Source organism: Staurois parvus, unplaced genomic scaffold, assembly GCF_062004578.1.
Source record: "Staurois parvus isolate SC_StPar_1 unplaced genomic scaffold, SC_StPar_1.0 ptg001812l, whole genome shotgun sequence".
NCBI lineage: Eukaryota > Metazoa > Chordata > Amphibia > Anura > Ranidae > Staurois > Staurois parvus.
Window position 1 is genome coordinate 265001 of NW_028319608.1, and position 21661 is coordinate 286661.

Consider the following 21661-nt stretch of genomic DNA (forward strand, 5'->3'; position numbering starts at 1 on the left):
TTTATCAGCAATGTAATTATTATTGCAATGTATTCTCTTCTCTCTCTCTATCTCTCTCCCTCCTCTCCCTCTCTTCTCTCTCCTCTCTCCCCCCCCCTCTCTCTCCCCCCTCTATCTCCCCTCTCTCTCTTCCCTCTCTCTCTCCTTTATCTCCCATCTCTCTCTCTTCTCTCTCTCTCTCCCCTCCCCTCCCTCTCTCTCTTCCCTCTCTCGCCCCCCCTCTCTTCCCTCTCTCCCTCCTCTCTCCTCCCTCTCTCTCTCTCTCTCTCTCTCACTCTTCCCTCTCCCCCTCTCTCCTCCCCTCCCCCTCTCTCCTCCCTCTCTCTCTTCCCTCTCTCGCCCCCCCCTCTCTTCCCTCTCTCCCTCCTCTCTCCTCCCTCTCTCTCTCTCTCTCTCTCTCTCTCTCTCTCTCTCTCTCACTCTTCCCTCTCCCCCTCTCTCCTCTCTCCTCCCTCTCTCTCTCTCTCTCTCTCTCTCTCTCTCTCACTCTTCCCTCTCCCCCTCTCTCCTCCCTCCCCCTCTCTCTCCTCCCCCTCTCTCTCCTCTCTCTCTTCCCTCCCCCCCCCTCTCTCTCCCCTCTCTCTCTTCCCCCTCTCTCCCCCCTCTTCCCCCCCTCTCTCTCCTCCCTCTCTCTCTTCCCCCCCCCCTCTCTCTCTCCTCCCTCTCTCTCTCTTCCCCCCCCCCTCTCTCTCTCATTACAGATAATACAGGCTCTTTTTGTTCACAAATATAAAGATCGAACCAGATAATCACATGTATTGAATAACCCTTTACATGCTGATTTTCTCAGAAAGACAGTTAGACTTTTATTTACATTTTCGGAAATTAATTAATCAAACAATTAGGTAAACCAGGCCCCTTCCCATTGGCTTCCAGTAAATTCAGCTGTCCGAAATTCCCATTTATTAGAAGCTGAGACCCCCCTCCTCCTCACTCTTGGGGTCTCCCATAAAGACCTGACTTCTTCAACGGTGTGAATATCATTTATTTGTGTCCCCAGTCTTGATGACGCCAAGGCTTTTCGTTCAGGGTCGTCAAAACACTGGCTGGGGAGGGAAAAAACGCATTTCAAAGGCATTTACTAAAGGACAAAACAACAGGCTCAATTAAATAAAAGAAAAAAAAAACTCCTGCCCCACCAAAAATGGTAATGAAGAAGATTAGCTACAACCGACTGACATTCTCCAATGATTATAGGCTTTCTCAATGGATGGAATAAGCACCTGGTTTAAAAAAGAGACACCTTTCCAAGTTTTTTTTTAATTCTTAAGAGGAATTAACTCTTTGTGAACTCACCCCGGCCAAGACCTGGAAACTCACCCCCCTTCCCCTAAAAAAAACAAAAAAAAAAGACCGAAATGCATTGAATGCTAGAATATCAGACCTCTTCCAAAACGGAATTGTGTGCAGGTTGTCCATAAGATAAAGGTGACTGTCTAAGAAAATACAAAAAATAAGAAATATATATAAATAAATATATATATATATATATATATCTGTATGTATATATATATATATATATATATTATTTATATAAAAATTGGGAGATAACACCTGTGTATTCCTTTAAATAATAAAAAAAATTATATATATATATATTTTATTTTTATTTATTTAAAGGAATACCCAGGTGTTATCTCCCAATTTCAGTGTAATCCTTCACCTCTAATTAAAAACACGCAGCCTCCCCTCAATTAGTAAACCAGTCCTATAGTGTACAAAATAAATAAACAATAATTAAAAAGAAATAAAAATAAGTAAATAAAAAAAAATAATAAAAAATAAATAAATAAATAAATAAATATATATATATACACAAACACACAAATTCAGCAGTTAATGAAGCTAAAAATTAATTAATTGAACCTATTAGATGTGTTGTCCTTGGCAACCAAGATGCTTAATTGATCTCCAGTTGTGTTGCTATGGGTGATACCTCCAATTTTGTCAAAATGACCCCCCCTGGGCTCTTCTTTTCGGTCCTCCACCTTCCAGCTGGTTTAATGGTCCATTGGTGGTACATACTTTGGGCCCAATTGTATCCCTTTTTTTGGGGGGGGGGCTTAGGGGTTGATTTACTAAAGGCAAATGGCTGTTTATTCTGCAAGGGAAGTTGCACTTTGCTATGGAATTACTCCCAGAGTTTAGTGAATGAGGTGGGTTCCATCATCCAATCATGCGCAAGAAAGAAAATGCTGTTTTTTTTGTTTTTTTAATGTCTCCTTGCATGTGATTGGGTATTATATGAATGATGAAGCTTGGCCTCATTTAGTAAGGGCTGGCCGCAAATTCCCTTGCTGAGTGCAACTGAACTTGCAAAGTGCACGGTCTATTCTATCCAGCCCTTGCCTCAGTGTCCAGGTTCCATGGTGCCTTTGGAAGTGGCCATCTCTGTATTTGGGAAATCCTGCAGACAGTTCCCAGAAAATTGCTGATTGACTCCTGGAGGGAGTGCTGAACAACATGGAAGGACTTTCCTCATGGACAGACCAGGAGCCATGTTGCATTCACTATAAAATTAGGAATGGTTACCTTAGACAGACTCTTGTCCGGCTATCTCCAATTGACGAACTACAAGTCCCAGCAGATCCTAGAAGCCCGAACAGCCTTAACACAAACTAGGATGCATATTGTAGGTCTGGTCAACTTGTGGCTCTCTATAGGTTGTGGAACTACATGTCCCAGCAATAGGGGAGTCCCGAACTTCTACAGGCCATGAGTGGAGGGCAATGTCGCTGTCACTGAAGTGGCGGAGTGACAGGAGAGGGTATCAAGGGGTCATCATATGGATTCTGCTTCTACCTGTGATTGTCTGCCAGTGTGCAGGACTAATGTGTGTGATGATCGCACCAATTATCGGGTGTTATGTCATCAACATAACCAGTGATAGTGTACACAGAGCTCACTGCATTCACCACAGTCTACTTGCCCCAACTGTCCTGCCTGTCCTCGCTGCCCCAACTGTCCTGCCTGTCCTCGCTGCCCCAACTGTCCTGCCTGTCCTCGCTGCCCCAACTGTTCTACCTGTCCTCGCTGCCCCAACTGTCCTGCCTGTCCCGCTGCCCCAACTGTTCTACCTGTCCTCGCTGCCCCAACTGTCCTGCCTGTCCCGCTGCCCCAACTGTTCTACCTGTCCTCGCTGCCCCAACTGTCTTACCTGTCCTCGCTGCCCCAACTGTCCTACCTGTCCTCGCTGCCCCAACTGTCCTACCTGTCCTCGCTGCCCCAACTGTCCTACCTGTCCTCGCTGCCCCAACTGTCTTACCTGTCCTCGCTGCCCCAACTGTCTTACCTGTCCTCGCTGCCCCAACTGTTCTACCTGTCCTCGCTGCCCCAACTGTCCTACCTGTCCTCGCTGCCCCAACTGTCTTACCTGTCCTCGCTGCCCCAACTGTCCTACCTGTCCTCGCTGCCCCAACTGTCCTACCTGTGCTCGCTGCCCCAACTGTCCTACCTGTCCTCGCTGCCCCAACTGTCCTACCTGTCCTCGCTGCCCCAACTGTCCTACCTGTCCTCGCTGCCCCAACTGTCCTACCTGTCCTCGCTGCCCCAACTGTCTTACCTGTCCTCGCTGCCCCAACTGTCTTATCTGTCCTCGCTGCCCCAACTGTCTTACCTGTCCTCGCTGCCCCAACTGTCTTACCTGTCCTCGCTGCCCCAACTGTCTTACCTGTCCTCGCTGCCCCAACTGTCCTACCTGTCCTCGTTGCCCCAACCGTCCTGCCTGCCCCAACTGTCCTCACTGCCCAACTGTCCTGCCTGCCCTACCTGTCCTCACTGCCCCAACTGTCCTACCTGTTCTCACTGCCCCAGCTGTCCTGCCTGTCTTACCTGTCCTCACTGCCCCAACTGTCCTTCCTGTCCTCGCTGCCCCAACTGTCCTACCTGTCCTCACTGCCCCAACTCTCCTGCCTGCCCCACCTGCCCTCACTGCCACAACTGTCCTGCCTGCCCCACCTGTCCTCACTGCCCCAACTGTCCTGCCTGCCCCACCTGTCCTCACTGCCCCAACTGTCCTGCCTGCCCCACCTGTCCTCACTGCCCCAACTGTCCTGCCTGCCCCACCTGTCCTCACTGCCCCAACTGTCCTGCCTGCCCCACCTGTCCTCACTGCCCCAACTGTCCTGCCTGCCCCTCCTGTTCTCACTGCCCCAACTGTCCTACCTGCTCTACCTGTCCTCATTGCCCTATCTGTCCTGCCTGCCCTACCTGTCCTGCGTTCCCTACCTGTCCTCACTGCCCCAACTGTCCTGCCCTGCCTGTCCTCTCCCACACCTGCCCTACCTGTCCTCTTCCACTCCTGCCTTCCTGTCCACTCCTGCCCTTCCTGTCCACTCCTGCCCTACCTGTCCTCTCCCACTCCTTCCCTACCTGTCCTCTCCCACTCCTTCCCTACCTGTCCTCTCCCACTCCTTCTTTACCTGTCCTCTCCCTCTCCTGCCCTACCTGTCCTCTCCCACTCCTTCCCTACCTGTCCTCTCCATCTCCTGCCCTACCTGTCCTCTCCCACTCCTTCCCTACCTGTCCTCTCCCTCTCCTGCCTTACCTGTCCTCTCCCACTCCTTCCCTACCTTTTCTCTCCCACTCCTTCCCTACCTGTCCTCTCCTACTCCTTCCCTACCTGTCCTCTCACTGCCCTACCTGTGCTCTCCTGCCCTACATGTCCTCTCCTGCCCTACCTGTCCTCTCCTGCCCTACCTGTCCCTTTCCATCTTACTCTACATGTCCTCTCCTGCCCTACCTGTCCCATCTCCAGTCTGTTCATTTTTATCCTTCTCAATTGGTCTCCTTACTATCCTGTTCTGCCTGCCCTACCTGTAATCTCCTGCACTACCTGTGCTCTCCTGCCCTACCTGTCCTCTCCTGCCCTACCTGTCCTCTCACTGCCCTACCTGTGCTCTCTTTTCCTGCCCTATCTGTCCTCTCCTGCCCTACCTGTCCTCTCCTGCCCTACCTGTCCTCTCACTGCCCTACCTGTCCTCTCACTGCCCTACCTGTGCTCTCTTCCCCTGCCCTACCTGTGCTCTCCTGCCCTACCTGTCTACTTCTGCCCTACCTGTCCTCTCCTGTCCTACCTGTCCCTTTCCATCCTACTCTACCTGTCCTCTCCTGCCCTACCTGTCCCATTTCCAGTCTGTTCATTTTTGTCCTTCTCAATTGGTCACCTTACTATCCTGTTCTGCCTGCCCTACCTGTCCTCCCTGCACTACCTGTGCTCTCCTGCCCTACCTGTCCGCTCTCCCACTTGTCCAAATTCATCCTACATTATCTGTCTCCTATCCATCCTGTTCTATCTGTCCTCTCTCTATACGGTTCTGTCTCCTCTCCATCCTGCCCTGCCTGTCCCTTTTCGTCCTACTCTACCTATCCCCTTTCCAGTCTGTTCCTTTTCATATTGCCCTAATTTTCACCTCTCCCACTTGTCCCACTTCATCCTACATTAACTGTCCTCTCTCCATCCTGGTCTGTCTGTCCTTCTCCATCCCGCTCTACGCGTCCTCTCTCCATCCTATTTAATTTTGCCCTACCTGTCCCCTCTGCATCCCACCCTACCTGTCCCCTCTCCATCCCACCCTACCTGTCCCCTCTCCATCCCACCCTACCTGTCCCCTCTCCATCCCACCCTACCTGTCCACTCTCCATCCCACCCTACCTGTCCCCTCTCCATCCCACCCTACCTGTCCCCTCTCCATCCCACCCTACCTGTCCACTCTCCATCCCACCCTACCTGTCCCCTCTCCATCCCACCCTACCTGTCCCCTCTCCATCCCACCCTACCTGTCCACTCTCCATCCCACCCTACCTGTCCCCTCTCCATCCCACCCTACCTGTCCCCTCTCCATCCCACCCTACCTGTCCCCTCTCCATCTTACCCTACCTGTCCCCTCTCCATCCCGTACTACCTGTCTCCTCTCCACCCCACCCTACCTTACCTTCCCCCTTTGCATCCTGCTTTCACTATACTCTCTCATCTTGCATTATCTGCCCCCTCTCCATTTGCTCTTCCTGACGTTTCTATCCTGTCCCCTCTCCATCCCATCCTACCTGTCCCCTCTCCATCCCATCCTACCTGTCCCCTCTCCATCCCGCCCTACCCGTCCCCTCTCCATCCCGCCCTACCCGTCCCCTCTGCATCCCTTCCTACCCGTCCCCTCTGCATCCCACCCTACCTGTCCCCTCTCCATCCCACCGTACCTGTCCCCTCTCCATCCCACCCTACCTGTCCACTCTCCATCCCACCCTACCTGTCCACTCTCCATCCCACCCTACCTGTCCCCTCTCCATCCCACCCTACCTGTCCACTCTCCATCCCACCCTACCTGTCCCCTCTCCATCCCACCCTACCTGTCCACTCTCCATCCCACCCTACCTGTCCCCTCTCCATCCCACCCTACCTGTCCCCTCTCCATCCCGTACTACCTGTCTCCTCTCCACCCCACCCTACCTTCCCCCTTTGCATCCTGCTTTCACTATACTCTCTCATCTTGCATTATCTGCCCCCTCTCCATTTGCTCTTCCTGACGTTTCTATCCTGTCCCCTCTCCATCCCATCCTACCTGTCCCCTCTCCATCCCATCCTACCTGTCCCCTCTCCATCCCGCCCTACCCGTCCCCTCTCCATCCCGCCCTACCCGTCCCCTCTCCATCCCATCCCTACCTGTCCCCTCTCCATCCCTTCCTACCTGTCCCCTCTCCATCCCTTCCTACCTGTCCCCTCTGCATCCCACCCTACCTGTTCCCTCTCCATCCTATCCTAGATGTCTCCTTTCCCCTTCATCTCCTTCCCCATCTCTCTCATTTCTTTCTCCATTTTCCTCTCCCCCTTCTCTCCCTCTTCTCTCTCTGTCTCTCTAATAACAGATGATAGTATTGCTGCCTCCCTGCTTCTGTTTTATTCAAGTCCTGCCTGACGCCCTAGGATGACATTTGACATGTTCATTGATTGCCTGTTGGCTGTTTATTTTCCCAGTAACCCAGAGCTGCCCTTATACCTTGAAATGCTACTGGAAGTCAATATGAACACTGTAGGGGGATACAATTGTCTGACTGGCGTCTGTTCTCTACTAAGAGGTCTTTATATAGAAATAATACAATATTACGTGGTCTTTGTATAGAAATAGCCTTAGACACTATTAAAAAAAATCACATTATTATTTCCTAATATTTAGGGGTTTTTTTTCCTACTAATATGCCAAGAGTTAATATTTTTTTTTCCTTTATTATTTTTACTATATTGCTAGTAATCCTTTAAAAAACCAAACATTTTGAACAAATAAGCTACAAATAACTTGTTTGGATTTCCAGGAGTGTAAAATATTATTTTTATTATTATTAATATTATTAATAATAATAATAATAATAATAATAAATAATAATAATAAAAAACTACTACTAATAATAATAATAATAACAACAACAAAAATAATATACTACTACTAATAATAATAATAATCATCACAATAACAATATAATAATGATAGTACAAATAAAAATAAAATACTAATAATTATAACAATAATATAATAACAATAATACAAATAAAATACTAATAATAACAATAATAATAATAACAATAATACAAATAAAATACTAATAATTATAACAATAATAATAATAACAATCAACTAATAATAATTCAGATAAAATACTTATAATAATAATAATTAGAATAATAATAATAATACAAATAACATACTAATAATAATAATAATAATAATCTACTACTAATATTAATACAAATAAAATAATAATATTTTGATCATGTTAAAGTAAAAGTCTAATTTGACATTTTGTGAATACAAAGGTGAATGATGTGTGTTGTGTATCCTTTATTATGACTCTAATCTTCCCCTGACATGTATTTTTTGCTCCCAGTAGCAGTGAGTGTTTAGATGAGGATAAGGCTCGGATCCTTGTAGTGTCATCTCCCCTCCCCTGATCCAACTGTCACTGTCTCCCTGATCTCACCCACTGACTGCACAGAGCAGGCTGCAGCGTGAGAATAGCCGGGGAGGCGTGGCCTGTCCGGGCAGCCTCTTCTGATTGGCCGGCCAGGTTCCCCTCTCTGGACAAGGCCAGCCCCCTTCCCAGGGGAGGAGTCAGGATAATAGCAGACACACAAGGGGGGGAAGTAGCTTGGCAGGCCAGCATTGCAGTCAGTTCCCTATCAGCCTCCATGCCTGAGTACAAGTGAATCCTGGGAGTGTGCAGATCACTTGGATTATACAGTGTGCTCCTTCTCCTGTGCTGCTTGGACCCCTGGGCACCATGCTGTGGAAGCTGGCTGACAATGTGAAGTATGAGGAGGAGTGTGAGGTGAGGGCAGGACAGGGGTCTGCATGGCTCCATGGCAGGCAGATTTCTCAATGCACTAGGCTTGTCACATCTTCTGTCTTGGTTGTTGATCGCTCAGTGCTGGGGATGCAGATCGCACAGTGCTGGGGTTGCAGGGTTGCAGGTCGCACAGTGCTGGGGATGCAGGTCGCACAGTGCTGGGGTTGCAGGTCGCACAGTGCTGGGGTTGCAGGGTTGCAGGTCGCACAGTGCTGGGGTTGCAGGGTTGTAGATCGCACAGTGCTGGGGTTGCAGGGTTGTAGATCGCACAGGGCTGGGGTTGCAGGGTTGTAGATCGCACAGGGCTGGGGTTGCAAGGTTGTAGGTCGCACACTGCTGGGGTTGCAGGTCGCACACTGCTGGGGTTGCAGGTCGCACAGTGCTGGGGTTGCTGGGTTGCAGGTCGCACAGTGCTGGGGATGCAGGGTTGCTGGCCGCTCAGTGCTGGGGTTGCAGGGTTGTTGGCCGCTCAGTGCTGGGGTTGCAGGGTTGTTGGCCGCTCAGTGCTGGGGTTGCAGGGTTGCAGGTCGCACAGGGCTGGGGTTGCAGGTCGCACAGGGCTGGGGTTGTTGGCCGCTCAGTGCTGGGGTTGCAGGGTTGCTGGCCGCACAGGGCTGGGGTTGCAGGCTTGCTGGCCGCACAGGGCTGGGGTTGCAGGCTTGCTGGCCGCACAGGGCTGGGGTTGCAGGCTTGCTGGCCGCACAGGGCTGGGGTTGCAGGCTTGCTGGCCGCACAGGGCTGGGGTTGCAGGCTTGCTGGCCGCACAGGGCTGGGGTTGCAGGCTTGCTGGCCGCACAGGGCTGGGGTTGCTGGCCGCACAGGGCTGGGGTTGCAGGCCGCACAGGGCTGGGGTTGCTGGCCGCACAGGGCTGGGGTTGCTGGCCGCACAGGGCTGGGGTTGCTGGCCGCACAGGGCTGGGGTTGCTGGCCGCACAGGGCTGGGGTTGCTGGCCGCACAGGGCTGGGGTTGCAGGGTTGTAGGTCGCACAGTGCTGGGGATGCAGATCGCATGCTGCAATTGCTGATAATCAGGGGATTGGCTGCAGGAATGTCCTCATCTGTTAGGATTTCATGGTCCCTGTCTGTGCTGGGGGGGTTCATGGTCCCTGTCTGTGCTGGGGGGGTTCATGGTCCCTGTCTGTGCTTTGAGGGGGGGGGGGTCATGGTCCCTGTCTGTGCTTTGGGGGGGGGGGGGGGGTTCGGGTCATGGTCCCTGTCTGTGCTTTGGGGGGGTTCATGGTCTCTGTCTGTGCTGGTGGGGGTCTTCATCAGCTTTCCACAGCCACAGATCGCTCTTCATGGAGCTTTAGCTTTCTTTAAACAAAGTCGTTTTTTTTTTTTTTTTGACTCATTCAAATGGTTGACCTGCGATGTACTGCACAGCTGACAAGGGTGTCTTCTCTCTTTTGGCCACTAGCAGGCGCTAGAGTCCGGGGCATCCCATGGAAGGCATGTGAAGGGGGTAGAGAGGCTGCCTAGTGCAGGGCTCTGGGGGGAACATGGCTCGGGACTTGTCTGAGAGAACACTGCGAGCCATCCTAACATGCTGCAAAATGTCCATCAAGTGCTGCTTGGAGGGGAATATTAAAGGGTAACAGGAAACCCGGAGATCAGGGGGAGGAATTGCTGCTTAGTAAAAAGATAAATGGAATTTTTTTTTTTTAAATTATACTAGTAAAAAGCAAAAATGGCGTTTCTTATTCGCTAGACGCAACATATAACTTCTTATTGGTAAACAGCAAAGTGCAATGTTGTAGGCAAAGCGCAGCACTGTATTGCTTGTTACTATATGGTAAATGCAACTTTGTAAGCAAAGGCAAAGTTCAACATATTGCCCGATAGTAAAGGCAAAGTGCCATGTTGTATTAAAAGCAAAGTGCAGCATTGTTTTGCTCGTTGGTATATGAAACATTGTTAGTAAAGGCAAAGTGCAATGTATTAATGGTAAATTGCAACATTGTTTTGCTCATTAGTAAATGGCAAAAGTGCAACAGTGTATTGCTTGTTATTAAAGGCAAAGCGCAATGTTGTATTGAAAGCAAATTGCAGCATTGTTTTGCACCTTAGTAAATGGAACATTGTTAGTAAAGGCAAAGTGCAATGTTGTATGAATGGTAAATTGCAGCATTGTATTGCTCATTAGTAAATGGCAAAAGTGCAACATTGTTTGCTTGTTAGTAAATGGTAAATGCAACATTTTTAGTAAAGGCAAAAGTGCAATGTTGTATTAAAGGCAAAGTGCAGTGTTGTTTTTGCTCGTAAATGCAACATTGATTGTTTAGTAAAGGCAAAGTGCAATGTTGTATGAATGGTGAATTGCAGAATTGTATTGCTCATTAGTAAAATGCAAAAGTGCAACATTGTGTTGCCTGTTTAGTAAAAGCAAAGTGCAATGTTGTATTAAAGGTAAAGTGCAGCATTGCTTGTTAGTAAATGGGAAATGCAACATTGTTAGTAAAGGCAAAGTGCAATGTCGTATGAATGGTAAATTGCAGCATTGTATTGCTTGTTAGTAAATGCAACATTGTCTGTAAAGGCAAAGCGCAACATTGTATTGCTTGTTTATAATATTGCAGATGTAAGGGCTTATTATTTGATGGCCAAGTGCTGCATGGACCTTCCCTTTTTTTTTAATTTTCCTTTTTTTTTTTTTTTTTTTTTAGCTGGCTAGTTTTAAGAACTCTCCTGGCCTTCGCCTTGTAAGTTGATCTGAGGTTGGGTTGCTTGCATTGGCTATGTGGATGATTTGATTGCTACAAAATAATTGTCTGCTTCTACATTGTCTTTGCACATTGGTGATGGTATTTTCCACTATCTGATGACTTTGCTCGCTCTTTAAAATTTTTTTTTTTTTTTATTAAGTTGTTCATTTTCGTCCATTTGTCATGGTCTGCGTGGTGCGCTTGTCTCGGCTCCTGCTGATTAGTTTCAGTCATTTGAAATCAATAGGAGGCATTTAGCAAGAAGAGCTGGTCACACAGGACTGCTGGGCCGCCTTTTTTGTCCCGAATTAACTAGCCTTGTTATTTTAATGACCGTAACGTTGTAATCTGCTAAAACCACAGATCAGCCCGATTTTTAAACATTTGGCTCAGGTTGCGGACACCCCCCCCCCCCCCCCCCCCATAACTGCAGAAGAATGTCTTGTTTGAAACACATAATATTGAATGATGATGATTTAAAAAAAAAAAAATATATATATGTATATGTATATGTGTATATATATATATATATATATATATATATATATATATATATATATATATATATATATATAGCAATTTTTTTTTTAATTATAATTTTTAAGCCTGTGTCAGTTTTTACATTTCTTTTAATTTTTTTTTATTTATTTATAATAGAGCACATTTTTCAGCAAAGCATAGAAATGGTAAAAATTGTTTTGTAGTTTTGAAAACCCTTTGCATGATGTTGTATGTGGTGCATGGGTTTTTTGTTTTTATTTGTTTTTTGTTTTTGGTGTGTGAGAAATTAACAAAACCCAACCAATTTATTTTTTTAATGATATTAAGGAGAACTATATTCTGTAATTTTATTTTTTATTAAAAACCGGTAATTTGCTGCACAGACCAACTCTCCACAGGTTCCAGAGATTTTTATTTTCATTTATTTATTTATTTTATTTAAAAAAAGGCAATTGCCACACAGACTAGCTCTCCACAGGTTCCAGAGATTTTTGTTTTTATTTATTTATTTTATTTTTTATTTTAAAAAAGGGAATTGCTGCACAGACTAGCTCTCCACAGGGTCCAGAGATTTTTGTTTTTATTTATTTTATTTTTATTTAAAAAAGATAATTGCTGCACAGACTAGCTCTCCACAGGGTCCAGAGATTTTTATTTATTTTATTTTATTTTTATTTTTAAAAAAAGGTAATTGCTGCACAGGCCAGCTCTCCACAGGTTCCAGAGAATTTTTATTTGCATTTATTTATTTTATTTTTATTTTAAAAAGGTAATTGCTGCACAGACCAGCTCTCCACAGGGTCCAGAGATTTTTTATTTTCAAACACATTTTCTTCCAAAGTGTTCAGGTTTAAATAAATAGGTCTCAAAGTTGTTGTGGTTTTTTATTTTTTTATTTTTATTTTTGTTCCTCCACTGCTGACAACTCCGCATCGGCAACATTTTGTATTTAAAAAAAAAAAAAAAAAAAATTTAAAGTAAAAGTGATGATTTGAGCCTCAGCCTGTTCTACAGTGTTTTCTTTCATGTGACAAATTTTGCTATTTTGTTAACGTGTCTTTTCCTAATTTTTCTCCCATGGGGGAGAGGAGAATTAAATTCATATGATTTTCATAAATTCGGGTTAGCAGATCAAACAGGCCTCCTCTTTGAACCGACTGGGAGCCGGTGGGATCAGAATAGTAATTTGCTGTACTGTATTATATTTTTAACGAGCTGAATCAGATTACAGCAGATTTGTGGGGATGGTAAACATAACACTCTTTTTATTGTGTTTTATAGGACAGGCACGATGGAAGCAGTAATGGGAACCCGAGGTTACCCCATCTGTCATCAGTCAGCCAACACCTGTACAGTCCAGCTCCCCCCTCTCCCACTCGGGGTCTTCTGAGTTTCAGCCCCCTTACTTCCCACCCCCGTACCAGCCTCTGCCCTACTCCCAGTCCGCAGACCCTTACTCCCACCTGGGTGACCCGTTCTCCTTGAACCCCATCCACCCTTCTCACCCACCGCCCAGCCAACAGCAAGCATGGCCCAGCCGTCAGAACCAAGAACACGGAGGACTTTCCCACCACAACCGAGCGGGGCTGGTCCATCACATTCCCTCCTTGGACCCTTCAACGGGGAGACTGAGCAGAGACTTCCAAAGGAGGCCGGAAATTCTTCTTCAGCACGGTGGTGGCCATGGACTGGACTCAAGCCTAGCGGACAACCTTGGTCTACCGGAGATCGGCCAGCAGATGGACGATGTTGCGGTAATGACCCCTTTTTTATAAAATGTAAAAAAAAAAAAAAGGGCAACAGGAAGAGCCCTTGTTGAGATTTGTTGACCTTGAAAAACACGAGACGGGTATTTAAATTTTGGATCTTCACGTTTTAATCATCTCAGCTGACCACAATTATGGCGAGTGGTAACATTGGTTGCCAATATAAGCCGTAGGCAACTGCTGTGAAGTTTTGTTTTCTTTTTTTGTTTTGTTTTTATTTATTATTATTATTATTATTATTATTATTAGAGAGAAAAAAAAAATGAACATTTTGGTTGTGGAGAGGTCACAGATAGGAAAACTAAGCTATGATCTGTTGGTGAAAGTTGTCATAGGAGTTGTGTGGCTATTAGGCTTTTAGTGATTTAAAAAAAATAAAAAAACAAAAAAGAAACAGAAATAAAATAATAAATATATATATAAGTACATTCACATCAGTCCCTAACCCTCAAGGGGCGTACAATCTAAGGTCCCTAACCCTCAAGGGGCGTACAATCTAAGGTCCCTAACCCTCGAGGGGCGTACAATCTAAGGTCCCTAACCCTCGAGGGGGGCACAGTCTAAGGTCCCTAACCCTCGAGGGGGGCACAGTCTAAGGTCCCTAACCCTCGAGGGGGGCACAGTCTGAGGTCCCTAACCCTCGAGGGGGACACAGTCTGAGGTCCCTAACCCTCGAGGGGGACACAGTCTAAGGTCCCTCAAGGGGGGCACAATCTGAGGTCTTGAACTCACATTCATACATACTAGGGCCAATTTAGACCAGAGCCAGTTGACCTACAGGGAGAACATGCAAACTCCAGGCAGGTGGTGCCGTGGTTGGGATTTGAACCCACGACCCGAGTACTGCCAAGTAGAAGTGCTAACCCTTTAGCCACTTTCTGGAGGCCCAGTTTGAATTTATAACTTTACTAAAGAAAACAAAGTTTTCTGAAGGCTTTTTTTAAATTTTATTATTGCAGATGTGAACACATGGAGGCTGAAGGAGTTGGAAATGTTCTCACAATAAATTGCCTGAATGTTTGCTTCACTGAGGCTGGCCATACATTGTACAATGTTCCTGTCGATTTACCAAAACCGTATATGAGGTTAGACCCAGGGGCGGACTGACCATTTGGAAACTCTGGCACTGCCCGAAGGCCCAGGGTCAGTAGGGGGCCCCATGAGATGCCCCTGGTACCTTTACATAGTCTTTTTTGAGTTTGGGCAAGGACACAGGGGCCCCATGATCCCCTATTGCACAGGGGCCCCATGATCCCCTATTGCCTGGGGGCTCTATGAGTTGTCAGTCCGCCCCTGGGACTCAGACCTAAACACTTTGAATTTGTATGCAATCGGCCCTTGTACTACCTAGTTGAAGGAAAATCTAAAGGAAATTTGAACAAGAAAATTGTATAATGTATGGCCAGCTTTAGCCAGTCATGAAATAAGTAAGACCTTGGCTTTCATGTGACTGCTTAATTGAAGGGAATATTCACACAATTTAATGTGTGAATGACCTTAACTCCTTTTAGTATTCTGACCTCAGCATATTTGTAGTCAGGATGGAGGTTCTATAATACAAAAAACTTGTAGTTAGTAAAACTTTGTAAAGATCTGAAAATATTTTTTTTTTTTTTTTTTTTACTATTATGTTCATTTTTAATTTTTTTCTTTTTTTTTCTTTATACATTACTTTCAATAATACTTTATTATATAGGCCATAACTTCATTACAAAGGTACACAATTTGATGAGTTTTTTTTATTTAGTGTTTTTTTAGCAACAGATAAATGTATACAAATGAGAAAAAAAGTGAAGGTTTATTATTATTTAAGAATCAAATAGTTATTTTAATTGACACAAAATAACTTCTTTTGATTTATTATTTTTTTTTAATTTATTGGTGACTTGTAAGGTGTATGGCATGCTTAGCAGTTTTTTTTTTGTTTTTGTTTTTTTTTTTTTTAGCAGCAGATAAATAATAAACCTTCACTTTTTTTCTCTTTTGTATACACTTAAGAATCAAATAGTAATTTATATTGACACGAAACATCTTATTTTTATTATTATTTTTTAAAATTTATTGGTGACTTGTAAGATGTATGGCATGCTTAGCAGTTTTTTTTTAGCAGCAGATAAATAAAAATAATAAACCACTTTTTTTTCTCTTTTTGTATACATTTAAGAATCAAATAGTAATTTTTAATTGACACACTCATTTTTTTTATTTATTTATTGGTGACTTGTAAGGTGCATGGCATGGTTAGCAGTTCAGAATGCCTGGAAATAAAATTGTAATTAAAACATTCGTTTATGCAAACAGGCAATCAATACGATTTTTTTTTTTTTTTATTTTGTTTTCTTCATACAGAGTTTGGAAGAGCAAGGTTTAATAATGCATGATCAGACAGTCATCAAAAAAGGTTTGTTTAAAATGTTTATTTCTTCAAGCTTGTTTGGGTACATGGTGTTTGGGGAGGGGGGGGGGGGGAACCTTCAAGGCAAAATGATATGCTCTGGTTTTTGTAATCAAGACAAGTTTTTAAAAAAAAATTTTTTCCTACAAATTATATAAAATTTAAAGGCTAACTATATTTTCAATGAAAACATGAATTTCCTCATAAGAAATAGACATTCATGAGGTCTCAATGCATCTGTGTTAATCACTTTTTTTTTTTTCTTTTTTTTTAACATTTGATTTGCATTTGGATTTTTTTTTTTTTTTTGTTTTCTAAACAACCAAATGTTTTTCCCCTCTTCTCTAAACCCCAAATGCCTTCCAATATCCTTTTTAACCCTTGAAATTTGAGTAAAAACAGAGCTTTTTCTATAAACTATCTTGATTGCAAGATTGTGTCATGTCAAAAATATTTAGATGTCAAGTTTTTTAAGTGGGAAGATGAGTAATTCTGTTATCACAAACATCTCTTTGCTGTGAAGCGTGCAAAATGCCTGTTGTGGCTTATAATTAGGAGCACTTTATATTTTTTTTTTTCTCTTTTTATAACGCTTTTATTTTTTTAAAATGTAACATCTGCTGTAAGACTGCGTGCTGTCACGTCAAGGTGGAATGATCACCTAAAAATAAATGTCCCAAAACAGTTTTTTTTTTAAATTTATTTTTTTAATTTTTTTTAATAATCTGTTTGCGTGATCCGCTCTGTAAATACAGCGTTTTGATCCGACATGCAAAGCCTGTGTATGATAACATAAACTTGGCAATGAGTATGGTCACTTGGTAAAGTATGCTTGCTACCCTACATGCCGATAGCTTCAGCCTCTAGTTGCCTGCAGGTTGAGCATAAAATTAGAACAGGAGGTTATGTAATGCCAGCTATTTTTCTTTCTAATATGGTTTTAAAAACCTGGAGCAATATATAAATTTTATTTTTTATTTATTTATTTTTTTGTTGGTGTGTGTGCTATGAACATTTTGCTTTTGGTTGTGGAGAGGTCACAAATAGGAAAACTAAGCTATGATCTGTTGGTTAAAGTTGGCATAGGAGATATGTGGCTATTAGGCTTTTAGTGATGTAAAAAAATAAAAAACAAAAACAAAAAAAACCTAAAGAGAAAAAAATAAATAAAATATATATATATATATATATATATAATAAATAAACATATTTTTTTTTTTTTTAAACTTTTTTTATTTAGTTTCAAAATCTTCATGAACATGTGGCAGTCGCATATTATTATTATTTTTTTCCTTTTCTAATTCATGTATGTATTTTTTAAGTACAGAATAATTCAAAAATTACAAAAATAATCGTGGTGTCATGCAGTATTCTGTATTTGAACTGCATTTATTTTTTAATATTTAAATTTGAGGTTTAGCCCTTCATATTATTATTTTTTTTTTTTTTCTCCCCCTCCCTTTTTTATCTCTAAGAATGTTCCCTGATTCTCCTGCCCTCCTCACCACTAAACCGGTGGCTTAACTTTTTTCTTTTTCAGAGGCATGACTTGTACCTTGTGTTTTATTTATTTAGAGCCATTGTATTGTTAATTCTTCAGCAAAGTGCTGTGAATGCTTGTAGAGGGACTTAAGGAGCTGAGCACATACAGGGCCTGGCAGTAGTGTGTGTTCCCTTTCAGAACACGTGTGTGTGCCTGCCGTTCTCCACGCCCTTGTGTACATGTCAATACACCTACACTCTTTTTGGTTTTGGGCGTTTGGACCGAGTTCCATAGATCTGTGTTGAGATTTGAAACGTGTTCAGAATGAAAATATAATTTTTAAAAATGCAGAAAAAGCACCCAATCTAAGGTCCCTAACCCTCAAGGGGCGTACAATCTAAGGTCCCTAACTCACATTCATATACAAGGGCCAATTTAGACAGGAGCCAATAAACCTACCAGCATGTCTTTGGGAGTGTGGGAGGAAACCCGAGTACCCGGAGGAAACCCACGCAGGCACAGGGAGAACATGCAAACTCCAGGCAGGTGGTGCTGTGGTTGGGAATCGAACCAACAACCCTTAATTAAATTGGTTAAATTGCATCTTTAGTTACTACCTATTGGCAATGTAGCCTATGACCACAGTGCTGTAAGGCACAGAGAGGCGTTGAATCCTATGACTAGTATTGGCTATTTTTCTTTGATATTATGAGTGTTTCTATGACTACTTCAAAGTAACAACTGCTCCCGTCTCCGCAGGCAAAAACACCCTCAGCATGCCCTACCAGAAAGATGGCCTAATGGGGATGGTCATTAATCCAAATGAAGTCTTCTGCTCTGTGCCCGGAAGATTGTCCCTCTTGAGCTCCACTTCAAAATACAAAGTCACTGTGGCGGAAGTACAGCGTAGACTCTCTCCCCCAGAGTGCCTGAATGCATCCTTGCTTGGTGGAGTCCTCAGAAGGTAAGCCTTGAGGTGGTCCACATTTTTATAGCTTCGTTGGACCCTGTGGTTGGCCGGTCTTGGTTAGTTTGGTTCTGGTACCTTGCAGAGTGGGAATGTGGCAAAATTGTGGAAACTTTCTATGTTGATAACAAATGTTTGATGTGGTAGCAAAATTACTCCTACAGTCAAAGCTCATCATTTTAGTAGGCCAGGACTGCTCAGCTAGGCCCCAGCTAGTTCATGGTTTCTCAACCAGCTTCATGAATCCCAAGTGTTCTCCGGAGGTTGCTAGGGATTCCTTGAACAATGACCAATTTCTGTCTCTCAGATAAGATCCTACTGACACCATTGTTCTTTTTAGATAGCTGTAAGGGGGTGATTCTTCCCATTGACCACAAGTGTAAGGAGCCTTCTTCCCAACCGACCATCACACTAATGTACCATGAGTTGTAGATAGTTATTTTCTGCGCAACAAATAGTAAGTAAAGACTTAACTAAAAATGTGGCACTTCCAGTGGGCTGGAGAGGGTTTCTCAACCAAGGTTCCGTGCAACCGTAGGTTTTCTTCAGAGGTTCCTAGGGGTTCCTTTTTAGCATTTTCTGCCTTTCACATAAGTTCCCACTGACACCATTGATCATAGCTATCTGTAATGAGGTAATTCTTCCCAATGACCACAAGTGTAAGGAGCATTCTTCTCACCACAAATGTAAGGAGCATTCTTCCCACCGACCATCAAACGAATGTATTATGATTTGTAGATAAAGTCATTTTCTGCACAACAAATATATAAGTGAAGACTTTACTAAAAATGTGGCCCTTCCAATGGGCTGGAGAGTTTAGAACAGGGTTCCTCAACCAGCTTTCCATGCAACCGTAGGTTTCCTCTAGGGCCAGGGGTAGGCAACCTGAGAGCCGCAGGACTACAAGTTCCATCATTCCTCTGCAAGTCATAGCTGTAACTGTCAGTTTTGTAATCTTTGCAATGCCTCATGGGAAATGTAGTTCCACAACAGCTAGAGAGCCACAGGTTGCCTACCCCTGCTCTAGGGGTTCCTTTAGCAATTTCTGCCTCTCACATAAGTTCCCACTGACACCACTGATCATAGCTATCTGTAAGGAGGTACTTCTTCCCAATGACCACAAGTGTAAGGAGCCTTCTTCCCACCGACCATCACACTAATGTATCGCGAGTTTCAGATATAGTCACTGTTTGCAGAGGTTCCCTGAGGCCGGAAAGTTGTTTCTCCGTGCTGAAAAGTTTGAGGGAGACTAAGTTCATTTCTGGTCATTTTTATGAGTTTTCCAGCATAATGATCAATCTAGAAGAATTCCTTGCTTTGTCCCTTTTTTGCTTTGTAGTCTTGTCTCTCCTCCTGAGAGGTAATGTTAAAATTAACCGAATGGGAAGAGTAATAGTTCTACATCTTTTATAGTGGAAAGTTGGAGCTGACAAGGAGTCCCAAAAATGATCCGTGAGGGATGCCAACTTTGCCTTGATGCTAAGTTGTTGTTGTTTTTTTTTTTTTTTTTTTTTATATTGAATGATGATTTTGGGTAGGTTTTCCACATTCAAGTAAGGATATTACCACAACTATGTTTGACTGATGATTGTGTAAAATGTTGATCTTCTATTTAGTTGGGCAGGACGTACCAATATTACTCTATGCAGCTCCATCTGTTGCTCTCCAGTAGGTATATAGGTCCATCTATGGACAACTCGAGCAGTTAGAGCTTCATGAAAATTGGGTGTCTTTTTAAAGTATTCAGAGCTGTGAATTGGCCTGAGAAGACCTGTTTCTGGACAGATAGTTTGTTGACCTCCATTGGGACAGTGAAGTATATTCCCAGCCTAAGCCCATTTTTCCAGTGGATGGTTTGCCGTGCAATCTCTAGAACTACAGTATTTGTCGCCCTGTGAGCCATACACCTTACGGTTGCCCCAAATATGAAGTGGCTGAAAAACAAAACTAGTCTGGTCCAAGAGGGGCACATTTTTTTTTTTTTTTTTCCTCAAGAAAATGTCCAATCTTGGGGGCTACTGGTGGCCTCCAAGGCTGGCGAACGATCCCATGTTCATTGGCCAGAACACATGTGATTGTGCAAAGACCACATTGGGTCATTTATTTTATTTGTCGATGCTTTTTTTGACCGTGAGTGCTTTGCGGCTGACATCCTTTTTGGCTGTGGACAATTTGCCACAAAGAGGCCTTTTAACATCTATGGGGGTTATTTACGAAAACCGGAGCGTGTGAAATCGGTTGTAAGGTTGTGTAGAAACCAATCGGCTTTCAGGTTTTATTGACAAAGCTTAACTTTGGAAGCTGCACCAGATTCTGAGTGCTCCAATTTTAGTAAATCCCCCCTTAGTGTCAATGTACGTTGAATATTGCTAATTCTGGTCCAACTGCCTTTTTTTTCTTTTTTTGTTTTCTTTTTAATGATGGAAGATTGGGAGGAGCAATTCCTTAAAAACAAAAAAAACTGCCTAGTATGTAATTGAACTAAACCTTCTATTCTTAGTTTCTGGTTCCACTCTTGGTAACAATGGCTTTCTTTGTCCTGGAAACTGTTAAGGCGACCACAAAAGGGCAGACGCATAAGATGAAGAAGGGGGGGGAGATATAAAGGAATCCTTACACCGCATTGTGTAGTAACAGGCCAGCTAATTTAAATTTCAACTAATTGTATTCAAATGAGTAGGAGGCTCTACAATACTGTCTGCTCTGGTGTTGGTTTCTTCTGAATAACAAGTCACTTCAAAGCTCTTGATCCTTTGGAAGGGCAAGTTTTGAAAACTGGATATGCCTTTTATTTTACATTTCTACATGTTAAAGGGTTCATGGAAATCCCATGTGAAAGCCATTTGTATTTACAGAGCATTTTTAAGTTGAACAATTTTCTCAATGGGGGGGCGGAAACAAGACCCTTGATGTCACAAGGCATGTGGCTGCCATGTTTTCAGAACAAGCCACTGGGGTTACATATGACTAGTTGTATGCCAGAGCCCGTTGGATATGGCTTGAAGGCAGAACTGAGATGTTGGAGATGTTGTAACCAAAGCCCGTCAGACATGAAATGTTAGTGGGGTTATTGAACCTGTGGGCATCAATCAAAACTAGCTTGCTTGTGCCTTGATGTTTTATGTAAGAGCCCATTGGAAATGGCTTGAAGGCAGAACTAAGATGCTGGAGATCTTGTAGCCAAAGCCCTTCAGATATAAAATGATAAGGGGGTTATTGAACCTGTGGGCATCACCCAAAACAAGCTTACTTGTGTCTGATTGTATGCAAGAGCCCATTGGATATGGCTTGAAGGCAGAACTGAGATGCTGGTGATCTTGTAGCCAAAGCCCGTCAGACATGAAATGTTAGTGGGGTTATTGAACCTGTGGGCATCACCCAAAACTAACTTACGTGTGCCTGGTTGTCTGCAAGAGCCCATTAAATATGCCTTGAAGGCAGAACTAAGATGCTGGAGATCTTGTAACCAAAGCCCTTCAGATATAAAATGATAGTGGGGTTATTGAACCTGTG

General features: G+C 43.8%; 1 protein-coding gene across 1 annotated transcript in view; it reads left to right on the forward strand.

Annotated features, from left to right (window-relative positions):
- Window positions 1-8150: 8150 nt before the first annotated feature.
- The window catches only part of TFAP2C (transcription factor AP-2 gamma), a 29948-nt gene continuing 16437 nt past the window's right edge, over window positions 8151-21661 (forward strand). The window contains 5 exon segments of the mRNA XM_089664022.1: window positions 8151-8316; window positions 12819-12900; window positions 12903-13291; window positions 15653-15704; window positions 17941-18145. Coding sequence (XP_089520148.1) covers window positions 8269-8316; window positions 12819-12900; window positions 12903-13291; window positions 15653-15704; window positions 17941-18145 — 776 coding nt within the window. The 5' untranslated portion in view covers window positions 8151-8268.